The sequence below is a fragment of the Dendrobium catenatum genome, unplaced genomic scaffold (assembly GCF_001605985.2).
Source record: "Dendrobium catenatum unplaced genomic scaffold, ASM160598v2 fragScaff_scaffold_1019, whole genome shotgun sequence".
Classification (NCBI taxonomy): Eukaryota; Viridiplantae; Streptophyta; class Magnoliopsida; order Asparagales; family Orchidaceae; genus Dendrobium; species Dendrobium catenatum.
The window spans coordinates 102524-117844 of record NW_021319481.1 but is presented as its reverse complement, the minus strand read 5'-3'; the positions used below and the strand labels follow the sequence as shown (position 1 = coordinate 117844).

Genomic DNA, 15321 nt, shown 5'->3' with positions numbered 1-15321 from the left:
TGTTCAAACATATTGAGATTTTATACATTCATATATTAAATTAGCACTCAAAGGAAACTTGAGTAGTTTTGAGTCTCACATATCTCCATTCAATAGTAATATCAAATGATAGATCTAACTTAGGAATGAAATTTCTTACCTTCACACTCAGTTATGCATATTATTATAAATTGTTTCCCCTCAAAACTATTGCGAGTGTGCAAGAAGTTCACAACCCATATTCTAGGAGATGTTATGAATATGGCATAGGAAAATAATGAGTTAATTCCTATGAAAAGAAAGATGGTCTAATTTAATCCCTTCAATTATTGGAGAGTTATATAACATGTTTAAATCAATTTTTCATGAGTTGTCAATGCTATGAGATGTCTCCTTTGACTCAAATATACTAGAACACTCATTTGATTGTGCTGATCTAAAAAGCTGAAAACTACGCCACCGAATCCGCAACATGTGTGCAAGCGGACAGAAGGCGTTCGTAGGCCCCTTAAATAAAATCTTGGGCATTGTTAAAATAAAATCATTTGCATAGATTGATTATATTTAAATATTTTAAAATGCCCCTTATATTTAAATATTTTAAAATGCCCATTATGTATTAAATATGATCCCTTAAACCTAAACACCATCCTGCATGTGCTCCGGTCAACATGTTAAAAGCATAAACACCAATGATCGAGAATGTTGCGCAGGGTCAAATGCTACAACCCGCATGTGCTCCAATCGTTATATCTAAGTCCCAAATATAATGATTCGAGAATGCTGCGCTGGTCTAATATTCAAGTTTCATCCTCCTTTTCGAAAGGACTGGAATCGACCTAACTTGAATCATAAAATGCCTCCCAAAATCGTACAAAAATACAAGTGATCTTAATATTACCCCGATGATGGCCGTGTTAACAGAAAATCTCAACCGGAGGGGTCAAATCTCAAATCAAATAACAACTCAAATTTTTGAAATAAAATCTATCATTTAAAAAAAAAACTCAAAACTAAAAATCATCCGCCTCTCGCAATCGCTTATCGGGAGTGATAAATTTGAAATTAACCTCATCTCACAAAGAGCAAATGTATGTCGGATGTATCACTACGATTCATCCTCAAATAGTCTCTTGCCAACAGGGACGTGGCACGTGCACTCTGATCGGATGGTTTTGCCGCAAAATGGCACCATTATATTACGATCACGGCCAAAGCCCGTATGTTCCCTAAAGGCGTCAAACCCTTGAGTTATGAATCATAGGGTATGTTCGATAGGCATAAAGCTTTCTGTGAGCTAAGGTGGATTCAGATATATCGCCTTAGACAAACATCAACCCAGGTCTACAAGGTATTCTTGGACGAAGCAACCCATGGCTGCCGACAAGATACTTTCTGTCAGGTTGGGTCGACTACCTCCTCTGACTAAGTAGACTAGGGATCATGACAGCCCGGGACGACGGAACCATGGGATCTTGATCGGGCTCGCCTTCATTCCCCCCACCACAAGTTTTAAGTTTATAGTGATAATTTATAAATTCCAAATTTCAAAATCCAAATCAATAAGATCAAATTTAAACCCTAAAATTATTGCTATTATACGATAGGTTCATAACCTATACGACATCCTTAACGACTAGCCTTAATCGAAAGTTCTCTTCTGTTATCAGGAGGGGTAATTAACTATAGGGGCTTGCGCCTATAGGAAACCAGAACTCAGATCAAAAAGTCCCACAAAATGAGGGCGAAATTTCTGGGTAGTGTCTTATCTAAAACTCAATCTGCCTTCTGAAAATTCCCTCGGAACCTAATCTCGTTAAAACTCCCTGCCGTGATCGTCACATAAACACTTAAAAAAAAAATAAACCGATGGCGCGGAGAGGCTGGGATCATCATAAACACAAAATGGAATTTTTTGGAGCCTACAGTTTTGTGTTTAAGAAGCAAACAGATTATGCCACAGCTGCATATCACACTCGTCTAAATGCATCAGTTGATTGTGTACGTTTTCTTTTAAGGCAAGGACTTGCTTTTAGAGCCCATGATGAGTCTGACACATCCAGGAATCAAGGAAACTTTCTTCAACTATTACACTTTTTAGCTGAACATAACAATGAGATAAACAATGTGGTTCTAAAAAATGCTACAGAAAATTTTAACTTAACAGCACCAGAAATTCAAAAGAATATCACCAACTCCAGTTAGCCTTGGTATCTGTTGCAAGAAATCATGTTCAAATTGCTCTTTTATTTACAGCAATTGCGAATATGATGAATATTGTTGGTGTTTCATGCAAGCATCGTGACCAACTTCGAGATAAACAACGGGAGAAGACTTTAACGGCATTACATAATGGAGAACTAATTACTGGACAAGGGTTGAATCAAAAAATAACTCTGAAGCGATCAGGTGATACACAGTGGGGATCACATTATGAATCAATTATTAGATTGATTACAATGTTCCCCTCAGTTATTGATATTTTAGAAGTGGTTGTTGAAGATGGTGTAAGTTCTGAGCAAAAAGGTGAGGCATTCGCTTTATTAGGAACAATGTAATCGTTCGAATTTTCATTTTGCTTACTATTGATGAAGGAGTTGCTTGGTATAACAGCTGAGTTGTCACAAGCTTTGCAAAGAAAAGAACAGGACATTATAAATGCTATGTCCTTGGTTGGAATATGTAAAAAAAGATTGCAAGATATGAGAGATTATAAATGGGAAGAGTTTATGACCAAACTAACTTATTTTTGTGAGCAACAAAAAATTGATATTCCTCACATGAATGATAGATGGGTTGTTCGGGGACGGCCTCGTCGTAGAGCTCAAGATATGACAAATTTACATCACTATCAAGTTGAAATTTTATACACTGTTGTTGATATGCAACTTCAAGAGTTAAATGATCGTTTCACAAAGACAAATATTGAGTTACTTTTGTCAGTTGCCTGTTTGAATCCAAATAATGCTTTTTGTGCATTCAATAAAGACAGATTAATTCAAATGGCACATCTTCATCCATGTGATTTTACTCCTGTTGAATTGGAAATTCTAGATAATCAGTTGGAAACTTATATCATGGATATGCAGTCAGATTCACATTTCTCAATGTTAAAAGATATTGAATGTCTTGCTGAGACAATGATACAACATAAGAAGGATATTTTATATCCTCTTATTTTCAGGCTATTGAAACTTGCTTTAGTTTTGCCGGTTGCAACAGCAGGAGTAGAAAGAGTATTTTCTGCAATGGCTATTATTAAAACTCGACTGCGAAATAGGATTGGAGATCAGTGGATGAATGATACTTTGCTCGCCTATATTGAGAAGGAAATATTAGATTGTATTGATAACGATGTAATTGTTAATCTTTTTCAAAAATATGAAGAGTAGACGCTATAAGTTATAAGTGTTTTCTATCTTATATTTAATATTCAATGTTTAAAAAAAAAATTTAAAACTGCCTATGCCGGTCCCAAGCCCGGATGAAAAAAGTTGAGGGATTTTTTTTTTAATTTGTGCCCACTCTAAAAAATATTTCTGGCTCCGCCACTATTCCTCGGAATGTCTGTGGAAATGCCTAAAAGGGCAACATGGAATTAGCGTTAGCATTTCCCATGCAAATTGGATTACTTCTGCAATGCTGTTGCTATGAATGGTAAGGGAAGGATCAATACTGCTGTTATGAATTGTAATTTGATTTCAAGTGACTCATAATTTATAGAAAACTTTACGGAGAGTCTGTTTAGTAATGAGGCCTTTTCTATGTTGAAGAATGTGCTTACATTTCTATGGGAATAAAGTATTTACAGCTCTGGTTAAGGCATGTTGATTTCTTTGTATTTTGTTATTCTAGATTAAGCTGATGGAGTTCATCTAGAGAGAAAAAAGTGGTAGGATTGAACTTTTTACATGTATTGGTTACTGTTTACTTAGATTTATGTTCTTGTAGAATGTAAAAGTCCAGAGTTTGAATCCTTTGCAAATGAACATGTTTCGTCAAATAAATTTAGGCACAGTACAACATCTAATGAATTTTAATGTTAACAAACCAACTATTCTACCTGAACAATGCTAAAAAATTTCGAATTGCTTGATGATTTCTTCTTCTCTCACATACAGGACATTGTCGAAATGGAGTGTGTCGTGCAAGGGATTATTGAAACCCAGGTATGCTCCTAGTTTCCAAATACCTGTTGGTTTTACACTTTAAAATGCATTTAGTGTATAGTCCTGCATCTTATTCTCCCGTTTATGAACATGTCACGCTTAGGAAATTCTGTCCACATTCTTTCCTGACTTAATATTATCGTTGGCCTTATTTTGGTTCGCTGTATGAATCATTCTTTGCCCCCTTCCGCTGTATGAATCATTCTTTCCCCGCTTCATTATAGTTAAATATAGCATGTAACCGTTTTGTTCGGTTTTGCGAAGCCTCGGTCCTTCATCCAATTTTAATTAAATTGTTATTATTTCTAACCATGTTGTTAATGGTTTACCTTTTTATTTTGTTTCATATTAATTCGATCCTTCTGCTTTACATGCCCAAATCACCTAGTTCTATATCTATAATCTTATTGTTACACAGACACCTATAGTTGCATTCAAACTACTAAGAATTTTATTACTGGGGACTATTATTGTAATTTAAAAAGGTTAATTGGCCTGTAGTAACTTAAAAATCTTGGAGGAAGCAGAAGAAAAATCAAATTGAGCAAGCTCAAATGAATATTTCCTTGGAAAATGAGGTCACTAACACAAGAAGTGCATAATTACATTTTTAGCTGTGGCAGATCTGAAGGAGAAGAAAATTGGAGAGAAAAATTGGTACTACAGGTATGTCAGCTATTTCCGGCAGATAAATCTGTTGCAAATGTAGCCGTGTCAGATTTGCGACAGAATACATTCTGATGGTAAAAGTCGTGTTGCAAAACAAGCAAAATCTGTCGCAAATGCCGCCGTAATTTGCGGCTGAAATGCTTTAACAAATTGTGGCAGAATTGCCGCTTCAAATTCGCCATAATTTGCGATGAATTTTTTCGTCACCATATACGATACACCTTCGTCGTTTCGATGTTTGGGTGGAAATTCCGCCGTAAATTCATCGAAAACCTATAGTATAAATAAAAAAAATAGCACCTACAATTTATTATTTAGCTTTTCAACAATAACAATTCAGGCAGTTTAAAATTAGTACTTAATAATCTAAATGTAGTAGTTAATAATGCTAATATTTCAATAAACTCTGTTAAAATAAATATAAAAAACATACTGTTCTACAATCACATTTCAATTGTTCTACAATAATTACAACATTGCTAAATTAAACATAGTTCTTATATATAAAAAAGTAAAGTGTATCGAAAACCTAAGAGGACAATCTAAGCGGAATCTGTATCGTCACTCTCCTGCTTGGCCAATACAGACGCAGGCTGATTTTCACCAATCTGATCTCTCAATCTCTGAAGTTCATCTAGTATCTGAATGTTAATATCCATTTGTGATTTTCTAACATGGCAATTTTGCTATCAAGTTATCCACCTATTGACTATACAAACTCTTATGACTATTTGCAGAGTTGTTGGAGGAAGAAGAGGATTGTCCCTCATAGGTGTAGGCCTGTGAGCCTATTTTATAAACTCGTTTCTTTTGCATTTGCCTACCGCCTACGACCAACTGGAGTAGTTTGAAATATCTGGGAAACCCCCTGAGAATTCCTCACAAACCATAACCTAGCTTTCTCAAAGCCGTATATATTCATCTTTCAAAACATAACATAAGATTCATCATCATATAATCGTCACTTATAATATTTCTAAGTATTGTTATCTTATATACTTTCATAGACCCTCTTCGCTTGCACATCCACTCACTAATGGTCCTCTTGGCACTTGTGGGTGTGACTTTGCAACTCAAAAATAGTAAGGTTCTTTACCCAGCATATCATTCTGCAATATACTTAGATTAGCATGTATAATCAAATAAATTGTTAACATCTGTTAAAATTCATACCAATCTGTTAAAATTCTTACCAATCATCGTTTGTGCTTTGATGGGAAGAAAGAATTTTTAGTTTTTGGTTAGCAAGAAATTACCTGCAACTTAGAAATATTAATAATATTGTCTGCCATTTCTTTACCGCTTGGCTTTGAAATCTTAGTCACGCTTGTTAATAACTTTTGATTCTTGTAGTATGCTGTTTTTTTGTAACGTTTTTGCACATCAATTCAATTTCCCCTCATGCACAATCCATCTCAAGTTTCCACTACAAGATTAAATGTTCAAAATGACTCAGATTAGGCTTGCCCATTTTTTATGTAGGTTTTATAAGATTTTTTAGGTGAAGGTGTTAACTAGATTGATGACCCCTTGAGATAGGGATAAATGGGATTGATATTAAAATTTTTGGACAGATTTGGAGCTGAAGTATTTTGTTTTTAAAAAGAAAATATCGATGGAGGAAAAAAGCGAGGAATTCTAGACCAAAGGTGTAGAATGTTAGGAAAATAAGGGAGTTGTTGTATTAGTTTTGGATAAGTGGTTTGGAGTTACGATTTTTTTTTTTTTTTGAACTTGTTCACAATACAATATTTTCACCCTATAATGGGCTTTTGGCATGGGGATTGTGGGTTTACTAGAGGGTGAAGTTGTAAGGGAATTGTAGGAGTTGTGGAGGGATGTGGAGATGTGTCATACTTGTGAAATTATCCCCAGTCTATGTAATATATTTTTTTAACATTTCTTGTTAATTTTTTGACCTTTTGTTGAATTAATGCATGGTATGTTCACTTTTTCCATCTGTGTTGTTATTGCTCACGAATCAAATGCCTACTTTCATTACTGCATTGCCAACCCTTTTGGCGTGGGGATTTGGGTACCATGAGTTTTTTTTTTTTTTAAATAAGAAAAGAAATGAGAGGGAAAGGGCTATAGATGAGAGAGAGCGAAAGTTAAAATATATATGTAAAAATAAAATGAATTCCAAGTTAGATTTAACTTTTAGAAGAGGAGGGGATATAAAGATCTCTTATGTCATCAGTGTTTCTCAGTTAGTTAGATCTTTTTGATAAAGCTCTTTTTAACTTAAACATATTGAATTTTATACACATTTTTATTTGCAATTTTAAATGTAGGAAAGATATGTCTAGATCTATTAGCTTAAATTCTTAAGATGACAATGTTTAAATTTTGATAAATAAGGAGCTTATTTTACTATAAGCATTTAATATAAAAATAAAGAAGGCTTCGCAAAGTTTTGTTTGCATCAAGGGAATTTTTTTATTCTCTTAAAATGGTGCACTCCCTTATCAAGACTTATCACTCATGAAAAAAATATTAAAGATAGATTCATACCAGGGATATTTTTTAGGCTATATATGTAGAGCTCACTATCCAGATTTCAATACTATCACAATAGGCCTGCAAGTAATGCACTTGATATCCTTGCTATTAATATGAAATTAATTTTTCATATAAAGGGATTTACTAACCTTGAAAAAAATTTCCTTGGTTTTCCAAATGCTTTAAGTAGATTTGCTCTTTGCTAGATTCTCTTTGATACAAAAAATAATGGTGGTGGGTAGCCTTTTGATGATATTGATGGCTATAGAAGACTAAGAATCATTGTTTTAATGTTCAAATAAGAGTATTAAAATTTAAGGTGAAATATTTAGGGATTTAAAGGGATATACTAATAAGAATGCCAATTCTAACCCAGTTTGAATTAATTTGTGCTGATTTGGAAGATCATTTTTAGGGATTGAGTTTTATGTGGGGTAAATGGCTGAAAATGATGGTGAAGTGTTAGCTTACGATATGAATTTATGTTCCGAAGTTGATGATAGAGTTTGATAGAGTTCATAGGGATGTCGGGGTGGAGGGAACAATACTTGGTCTTAATGTTTCCTAGTTTGGCCTAGAGCTATGAGGAAGTGTTAGGAATTGTTCTAAGATTTTGGTTGCTTGTTTATTGTTGTTGAAGGATGCTTATGAAATGGAGAAAAAGATGCGAAGAGTTTGAAGCACGTGTTTAAAAGGATTAATAATAGCTTAAAGAAACATAAAGATAATTATCTAACTCAACAAGTTAGGCAATCTATTTGAATTTATCAATTATCAAATAAATGAAGAGCATTTCTTCATCAAAATATATGCTCTTCATCAAAGTATATGATATAGTATTTTATTCCATATTTACAGGCATTACGAGATTCTTAGGCAACCACTTTGGAGGAGAAAATTGAAGGAAAAAAAAAAGTAAAAAAGGGGTCGGTTCTCATTAGGGAGGAAGAGTTCCAACCACTTATTAGTAATATTTCATCCGCACCAAACATGTCATGGTTTTCCATACAAAATTCTAGGTAAAAAAATAAAACACAAATTACATTTAAAATATTTTAAATTATAAGCTCTTGATTGAGCTCTTCTAATTAAGTATTTTTTCTTTGATTTTTTTCCTTATACTTTAGTCCTAGCTCTTATAATTGATCTTTTATCTTAATTATTTTCATTCATATGATACGCTATATCATTACCTTTTTTGTTCTCTTAAATCTTGCAATCCATTATTCTTTGGCCACAATCTTCTCGAATTCCATCTCCATAACTTGATTATTTCTGATTTTTTCAATTTTGAATTCATATATTTGCTTAATAATCTTATTAACATTATACCTTCACTTATGTTTATTTTAAAAGCTCCTGTCTATAAATAAATGCGTACCTGTTGTCTAAATTTTGGTAATGCTAGCGACAGTTCTATTGACAATCCTTTCCACATTCTTTCAAAGTAGGGCTTAGCAGCCCAACTAGCTAGGTCTTAATACATTGCTTAGTTTCACTATGGGCGCTACTGATGCTTTTATAACTAAGAAATTTAAAAAAAAAAGGAATGATTATATCAGAGAAATAATATGCATAGTTTCTCTTGAAAATAAAATAATTGAAAATATATAGGTTGTTTGTATAGATATATTGAAGGATAGAAAATGCACCTATTAGAAGAACAAATAAAATTAATTTTAGAAGATTAGGAAGATCATATTGATCTAAAATAATGTGGATACAAATTATTCAATATTATTTATAGAGAATATGTTTAAATCCTTAAATAGCACTTGAAAAAAATGAAAAAGAAATCTGGATTCATGAAGTTGGCTCCAAATATAGGGGTAAAGCTAATAATGATAATTTTTATAATCTGGTTAACTGTTTCCATTTGATCATTCTGGCAATTATACTTTTTCAGCATGTTAATGCCCTGGAGATCCTTCTTCATGGTCTTTGTGGTGTTCCCAAAGAGCAAGTCAGAGTCCATGAACTGTGCCTAAAAAGTGGACCAAATCTTGGTGAGCAATAACTCTGAAGCAGCTTCATCATATTTAGGCTTCGTTTGGGACGACTTTCTTACTGCTTCTGAAAGCAGCTTTTTAGTACAACAAAAAAAAAATTTATACTAAAAAATTGCTTTAACAAACAGTAAGAAAGTCGTTCCAAACGAAGCCTGAAGCTTTCATGTCATCAGATATATGAACTGATTTCTCATAACTTCAGGTGTTGTGCCATCTGAGGTTCGTCTATTGTGTGATTTGGCGCACCCAACACCATCATGGTAAAAACTTTCATTTTTATTACATATTTCTGAGCACCTTATCAACATTGGCATTATTTAAGAGAAACTAAATCTAAAAACTTTAAAAGGACTGTGAGACATGTTGGGGGTGCAATGAGAGGATCTGGAGCCGACCAAATTTCAGTTTTGGTTAGAACTGTGGTGGAAAGCAAAGTGAGCAATAATGTGCTGCGTTTCTTCTACGGCCTTGGCTATAAATTGGACCATGAAATCTTGAAGGTGGGCTTTGCATTTACCTTTCATCGAGGTGCACAGATCATTGTCACTGTAACTTCAGCACATAAAATGCCAAAGCTTCATGCCATAGAGGAAGCTTTGCCCATTACTCCTAACATACACATGGTGGAGATTACAGCCCCTGCAACTGCTGAAAATTATAATGAAGTTGTCGCAGCAGTTTCGGCTTTTTGTGAATACTTAGCTCCGTAAGTGTTTCATGTATGAGTTATTCTGGTTGGCAACTGGACTTAATATTTTATTCTTTCACAGGTTATTGCATCTCTCAAAACCAGGAGTTTCGGCTGGCATCGTTGCTACTGCTACTGCGGCTGCTGCATCGCTAATGTCAAACAGTGCCAGTAAGCCCTTGTAATGACTAATTTCCACAAAAATTAGATTGTAACTTGAAAAGTACTCTTGTTGTTTGTTATATTGTGGTGCTTGACTTCAAATTAGCTTTAGATGTATCTGGGATGGGTTAATTTAAGCCATGCATAATTTTCTTATGTTCTTTTCCATATAAAGAAATATTGTATTAACTGATCCTTGTTGTATATTAATGTGATTGACACCTACAAATATTTTCTCATTTGAATATTTCAAGAGTCATAAATTATTATGGTGAGGATGTGATATTGGGGTTCCAATTTTGTCTGTGTTTATCAATAATGTTTTTGGCTTGATAATTGCGTTCAAGTCATCTTATTGGCTTATTTATTTAATAAGCTGATTAAAAATATTGCTTCAAAATTATTCGAGGCTCACTCATGTCATTTAGATCCGCGTTCGCCCCAAGCGAAAAGCTTTTTCGAAGCAGGGAGGAACTCGCTTTTGACCCCTTTATTTGGTGAAATACCTGGCAACCTACTTGTATGAATTGACAGGGCTTCTCCTCATGAGCGGACTTGCTCTCTCATTGCTAAGAGAAATTACTCCATGTGTAATTTTATGTTCGGGTTGTGAGTAAACACAGTGTTTATGCATTATATATAAAAGTACATATTGTATTTTTATAAATAGTATTTATACATTGTGTACACTCTCATGTCGGGATATAACTCTATGTCTAGACTCCATGCATGATAATTTTTCCATTGTGAAAGGATTTAAATGTATCTTGGATTATGACGGCCTCTTAGAATTCTTTTCAATATTTCCTTAGGTTAATAAAATTAAAATAACTAAAGCTCTTTAAAATTCTGAAAATTTTACACTGGAAAACAAATAAAATATACACATATTGATGTTCTGAAGATTTTTATATTATGGCCCGACTGCTTGAGCCAATTTGAGCTAATCATTATGCAAATACATGACTTTCTTAATGATTTTAATATGCTCTAAAGTACTATATAATCTTCTCTTAAGCTTGTCAAGAGTGTTTTTTTGAGCTTCGCTAGTCATTGGATCTTTCATCAGTTGATCGTGAATCATACATATTAATCCACAAAATCTTTCAATAGTGAAATTACTTGAGATATGACACTAGTACAAGAATTTGGTAGGAGTGAATGAAAACGAGAATTAAGCACAACTAAGTTCTTTAACTCTACACAACAGTACTTAAGCATTAATTCCAACCAGAACATATATCACTCGAGCATTAAAGTGATTGAACAAGTAAATTTGTAAGGTAAACTAGCTATAAAGATATTCATGTGGTTCAACCACTAACGAAGCCTATGTACATGTTCAATCCTCATCCAGATTAGGATTCTCACTATTTTTAGTTTGCATCATCTCTCTCTTTAATAGGAGAAAATCGAAGACACTCCTCGCTACATGAGTACTACCCAACTTCTTACACTCCCATACAAGTTAATGAAATCACTCATAGTATCTGTTTCGGGCTAGAATATTTACGGCGGTAGCATGAGAGTTTTTCGTCCTAACGATGCATGAATATCTAGCAAACAAATAAATAGTTAGAGAGAGCTTTGAAACATCATAATTTTTTTACATAAAAAACTCAAAAAGGGAAAAATCATGTGGTCTGACTCAGATGATAAGATTCTACTAGATTTGAGGGAGTTACAAAGGTTGGACCGTCTCTTAACTTGGAGATGATGAAATTACAACAGTTTAGAGAGTCCGTCGGACTCTGCATGAATACTCAGGAGCTTGTAATGTCTGTGGTCGGGTAAGAAGTTTGGTGGCAGCGGTCGGGAGAAGGCTGACAGAGTCAGCAATGGGACGGAGGATTGGCAGCAGTTTAAGGTTTGACAATGCTCGGTGTTTCGACAGAGGTCTGGTAGCAGTCAAAGGTCTTTCGATGGTTGGAAATTTGATGAAAGTCCAGTGTCAGTTGGTGGTCCAATGACAATCTGCTATCCACAACCATGTGAAGGTCTGTCTAAGATTAGTTTCCAGGTGATGGTCCAATGGAGATCAGTGGTTGAGTGTTGGTCTGACGGTGGTAGGCAGCTAGACGGAAGACAGATGACAATCGACGATTTAATGGTGGTCGAGTGATGGTTCGACAATGATCGTCGAACCAATGACAATAGGCGGCCGAGCGAAGGTCTAGCGATGGTGCCTAAGTAGAACTGTAGGATCCTTGAAGCCTCAAAGCTCTCCAATCTCTAGCAAAAGGTCCCCCTCATGAAGGGAGTATGGTCCTATTTATTATTTTTTAAATGGATAAGATATAGGGCAGGTATGGAGTGCTCCATCAGGCAACCCATTCTGATTCCCTCTATCATGGAGTTTTTTCAAGCATTTAAGTACTATAATGATATCAAAATAATGCAATATTGGGCTCGTTGTAATTATCTCGTCAAGCTGGTCAATTTGACTATAAGCATGACATACTTTGAGATCTTTTAATCATCCAATTTATTCTTTAACCTTCTAAATATGATTTGGTCCCCTAATTTTGATCCATTGGGCTCGGATTGGACCGATTTTGGTATCGTTGAGCTCGTCTCCTTGAGATGTTCAATTTGGCTATAAACTTGTTAAAGTTAAACTTTGGATTGTCCCAAATTTTATTTTAGAAGTTGCCAAATAAAATATGCCTTAAGATTCATGCTCGATCAAGGCAATTTTTGATGATGTATTAGTTACCTCCATGTTTTCAGATGTCATAACTTGCTGAGTCTGAAAATATGTGTTTAACTGTTTTACAAAGTTGTGATGAAAAATTAAAATTATTAGATAATCATGAGGAATGATTGCTCCCAAGATATCAATGTGGGCATCCCCTCTGGGTTACGAACCAAGAGGGCGCGCAAATTGGAAAGTGATGTTAAATACCTATTGCAGGGATTAAGATCGGGCACACTTAGCCAAGCTCTAATTCTCCCTCAGTGGAAAGTGATGTAATTGACTAAAGGTTAGAGCGCCCTGACTAGTATCTAAAGAAAGTGGTTTTAATTTTCCGACAATTTTGGTAAAACCTAGAGGATCCATCTAATATACTCTCTCTACTTTCTTTTCTACTTCTTCTCCTTTCTTTATGCCGCAATAAATTTCTTCCTCAAAGTTCCTTAATACCATGATTATGAAATTATTCAAGTATTTATCTATTTATTGCTTTTTTCTTCTCCAGGTAGGTCGAAAAACATGCCAGAAGTTGTTCATCTTACTTGTGAAGTGTTAGAGCTTGAGCTAGTCCCTTCGAAGGCAAATGACACTAGGAAGTTAATACTGATTGCCAAAGTTGCATCCTCTATTACTTCAGATAATTTGGTTATTATTCATAAAAGGTTTTATCTACCCAATGAGTTAGTGATTATTGCACATGAGCATAGGCCCCTCCTCATGGATTTATTACCATATACGAGCTGATATTTGGCGCCGAGTTGAGGTTCCCTACAACCCCTAAGTTGCTTAAGATTTTAAGGGCATGTGATGTCACCTTGACCCAATTTTTATGTACAGCTATCACAATTATTATGGGTTTGACGATTTTCTACAGGGAGTGTGAATGCAAGGCTGATCATTGATCATTTATTGAAGGTGTGTAGGTTTACAAGTGATTCTTGATTGCATGTTTCATGAAACGATAAATAATGGTTGGAAGTTTTTAACATGTGATCCCTCTAAGAATTGGTCCAGCTCATTCCTTTTATGAAGAATGATTGGGGCCTTCCTAAGAGATATGGGAGGTTAAAGGATCAGCCATACTTTCCTTATATATGAGAGGAGGAGATATTAAAAACTCTTAATTTTTTTGATATAAAAAGTCTTCACGATGAGCTACATCAAGAAGAGAAGAGTGAATGATGTAGATATTCATTCAAATATCGTTTAGAAGGATAAAGGGATGATTGATCATTATTCATAAAGAAGAGAAGAGTAAATGATGTAGTGACCATGCCAAGTGATAGCAAAATATATAAAAAGGTTGTTCTTCCTTTGATGACTGATATTTTTTCCCTTAATTTAGATAGTGAGATTTTCCTCGAAGAGGTGCTAAAGCATGCTTGTACCAGACAACAATGTGTAAATGATGCAGTTAGTTACATTAATCCCCTTCTTCTTCTTTTTCTTCTCATATGTTCATAATTGTATATCTACTACAAGATCTGGAAGATGGATGTGGAGTCCTAATTTGGTATAATGTTGGATGAGTGGAATGCTAAGTTTAAGAATGTTAAATATCTATAAGGAGGGTATGCATGAAGATTGAAGGCAAAGATTAAAGAGATGTCAGCATTGAAAAGCCAACTAGAAGAGTGTCAAGCTGAAAATGATGTCTAACATTCTTTCTTTACAAAATAAAAAAATATTACTGCTCTCATATTGATTTGATTGAGGCTCTTACAAATGCTAATCAGTGAAATGAAGCTTTGAAAGAACTTGTAATAGAGAAGAGAACCCTTCCAGTTGATAAAGAATCTCTTGAGAAGGAGAATAAAGAACGATAAGATCATCACATGGAGAAAGAGGCAGTCATATTAGATGTTGATGCTCATATATAGGCCATATCACTGAAGGCCTTAGAAGAATTCATGAAGTCCTTAGCATATCACCGAGAGATTTGTAATTGTGCTGAAGACACATATGATAAACTGTTTGATGTTGAAGCGAATGATCTGAAGCATTAGTGCCTTAAGGACGGCTTTGTTCATGACTTTTGAAAATGAGTTTGGTTGTTACAATACAAGACAGGGGTTGTGGTTGAAGGGTTATCTCCTAGTTAGGCTTCCGAGTACTCCCCTCTTGATTTTGATAATAATGGTGTTGAAAGTGAGTTGAGAAAGGCCTTGTCCAGTGGTGATGAAGATATTAATATCATGTGATATTTTTATTATGGAGTGTTCTAGGATACCTGATTATTTTTTTTTATTTATCTTAGCAATTTTTGTTTGTATATTTGGCCACTTGAGATGTCTACTCTTGATTTTAGATTAATGATATTTTTTTATAGAAAAATAGCTGGTTATTTTAAGGTTGTGTGATTCATAATGAAGCTTCTCACATAGGTAGACTTGCATCTTTGGAGGCTAGAGAGAGCTTATCAAATATTATTCAAACTATCCCAAGCTA

At 34.5% G+C, this 15321-nt stretch overlaps 1 protein-coding gene across 11 annotated transcripts in view; it reads left to right on the top strand.

Annotated features, from left to right (window-relative positions):
• The window catches only part of LOC110102321 (mediator of RNA polymerase II transcription subunit 18), a 41406-nt gene extending 30999 nt beyond the window's left edge, over nt 1–10407 (top strand). For 5 of the 11 annotated variants that reach the window (XM_028697858.1, XM_028697854.1, XM_028697856.1 and 2 more), the window contains exons 5-10: nt 4101–4148; nt 4763–4814; nt 9226–9325; nt 9531–9588; nt 9678–10034; nt 10099–10407. In XM_028697858.1, the coding sequence (XP_028553691.1) occupies nt 4101–4148; nt 4763–4814; nt 9226–9325; nt 9531–9588; nt 9678–10034; nt 10099–10201 (718 nt within the window). In that variant the 3' untranslated portion in view covers nt 10202–10407. Of the gene's footprint in view, nt 1–3458; nt 3637–4100; nt 4149–4649; nt 4815–9225; nt 9326–9530; nt 9589–9677; nt 10035–10098 lie in introns of those variants that run through there. The other 6 variants (XM_020830622.2, XM_020830621.2, XM_028697860.1 and 3 more) reach the window with 4 other exon arrangements.
• Nucleotides 10408–15321: the final 4914 nt, after the last annotated feature.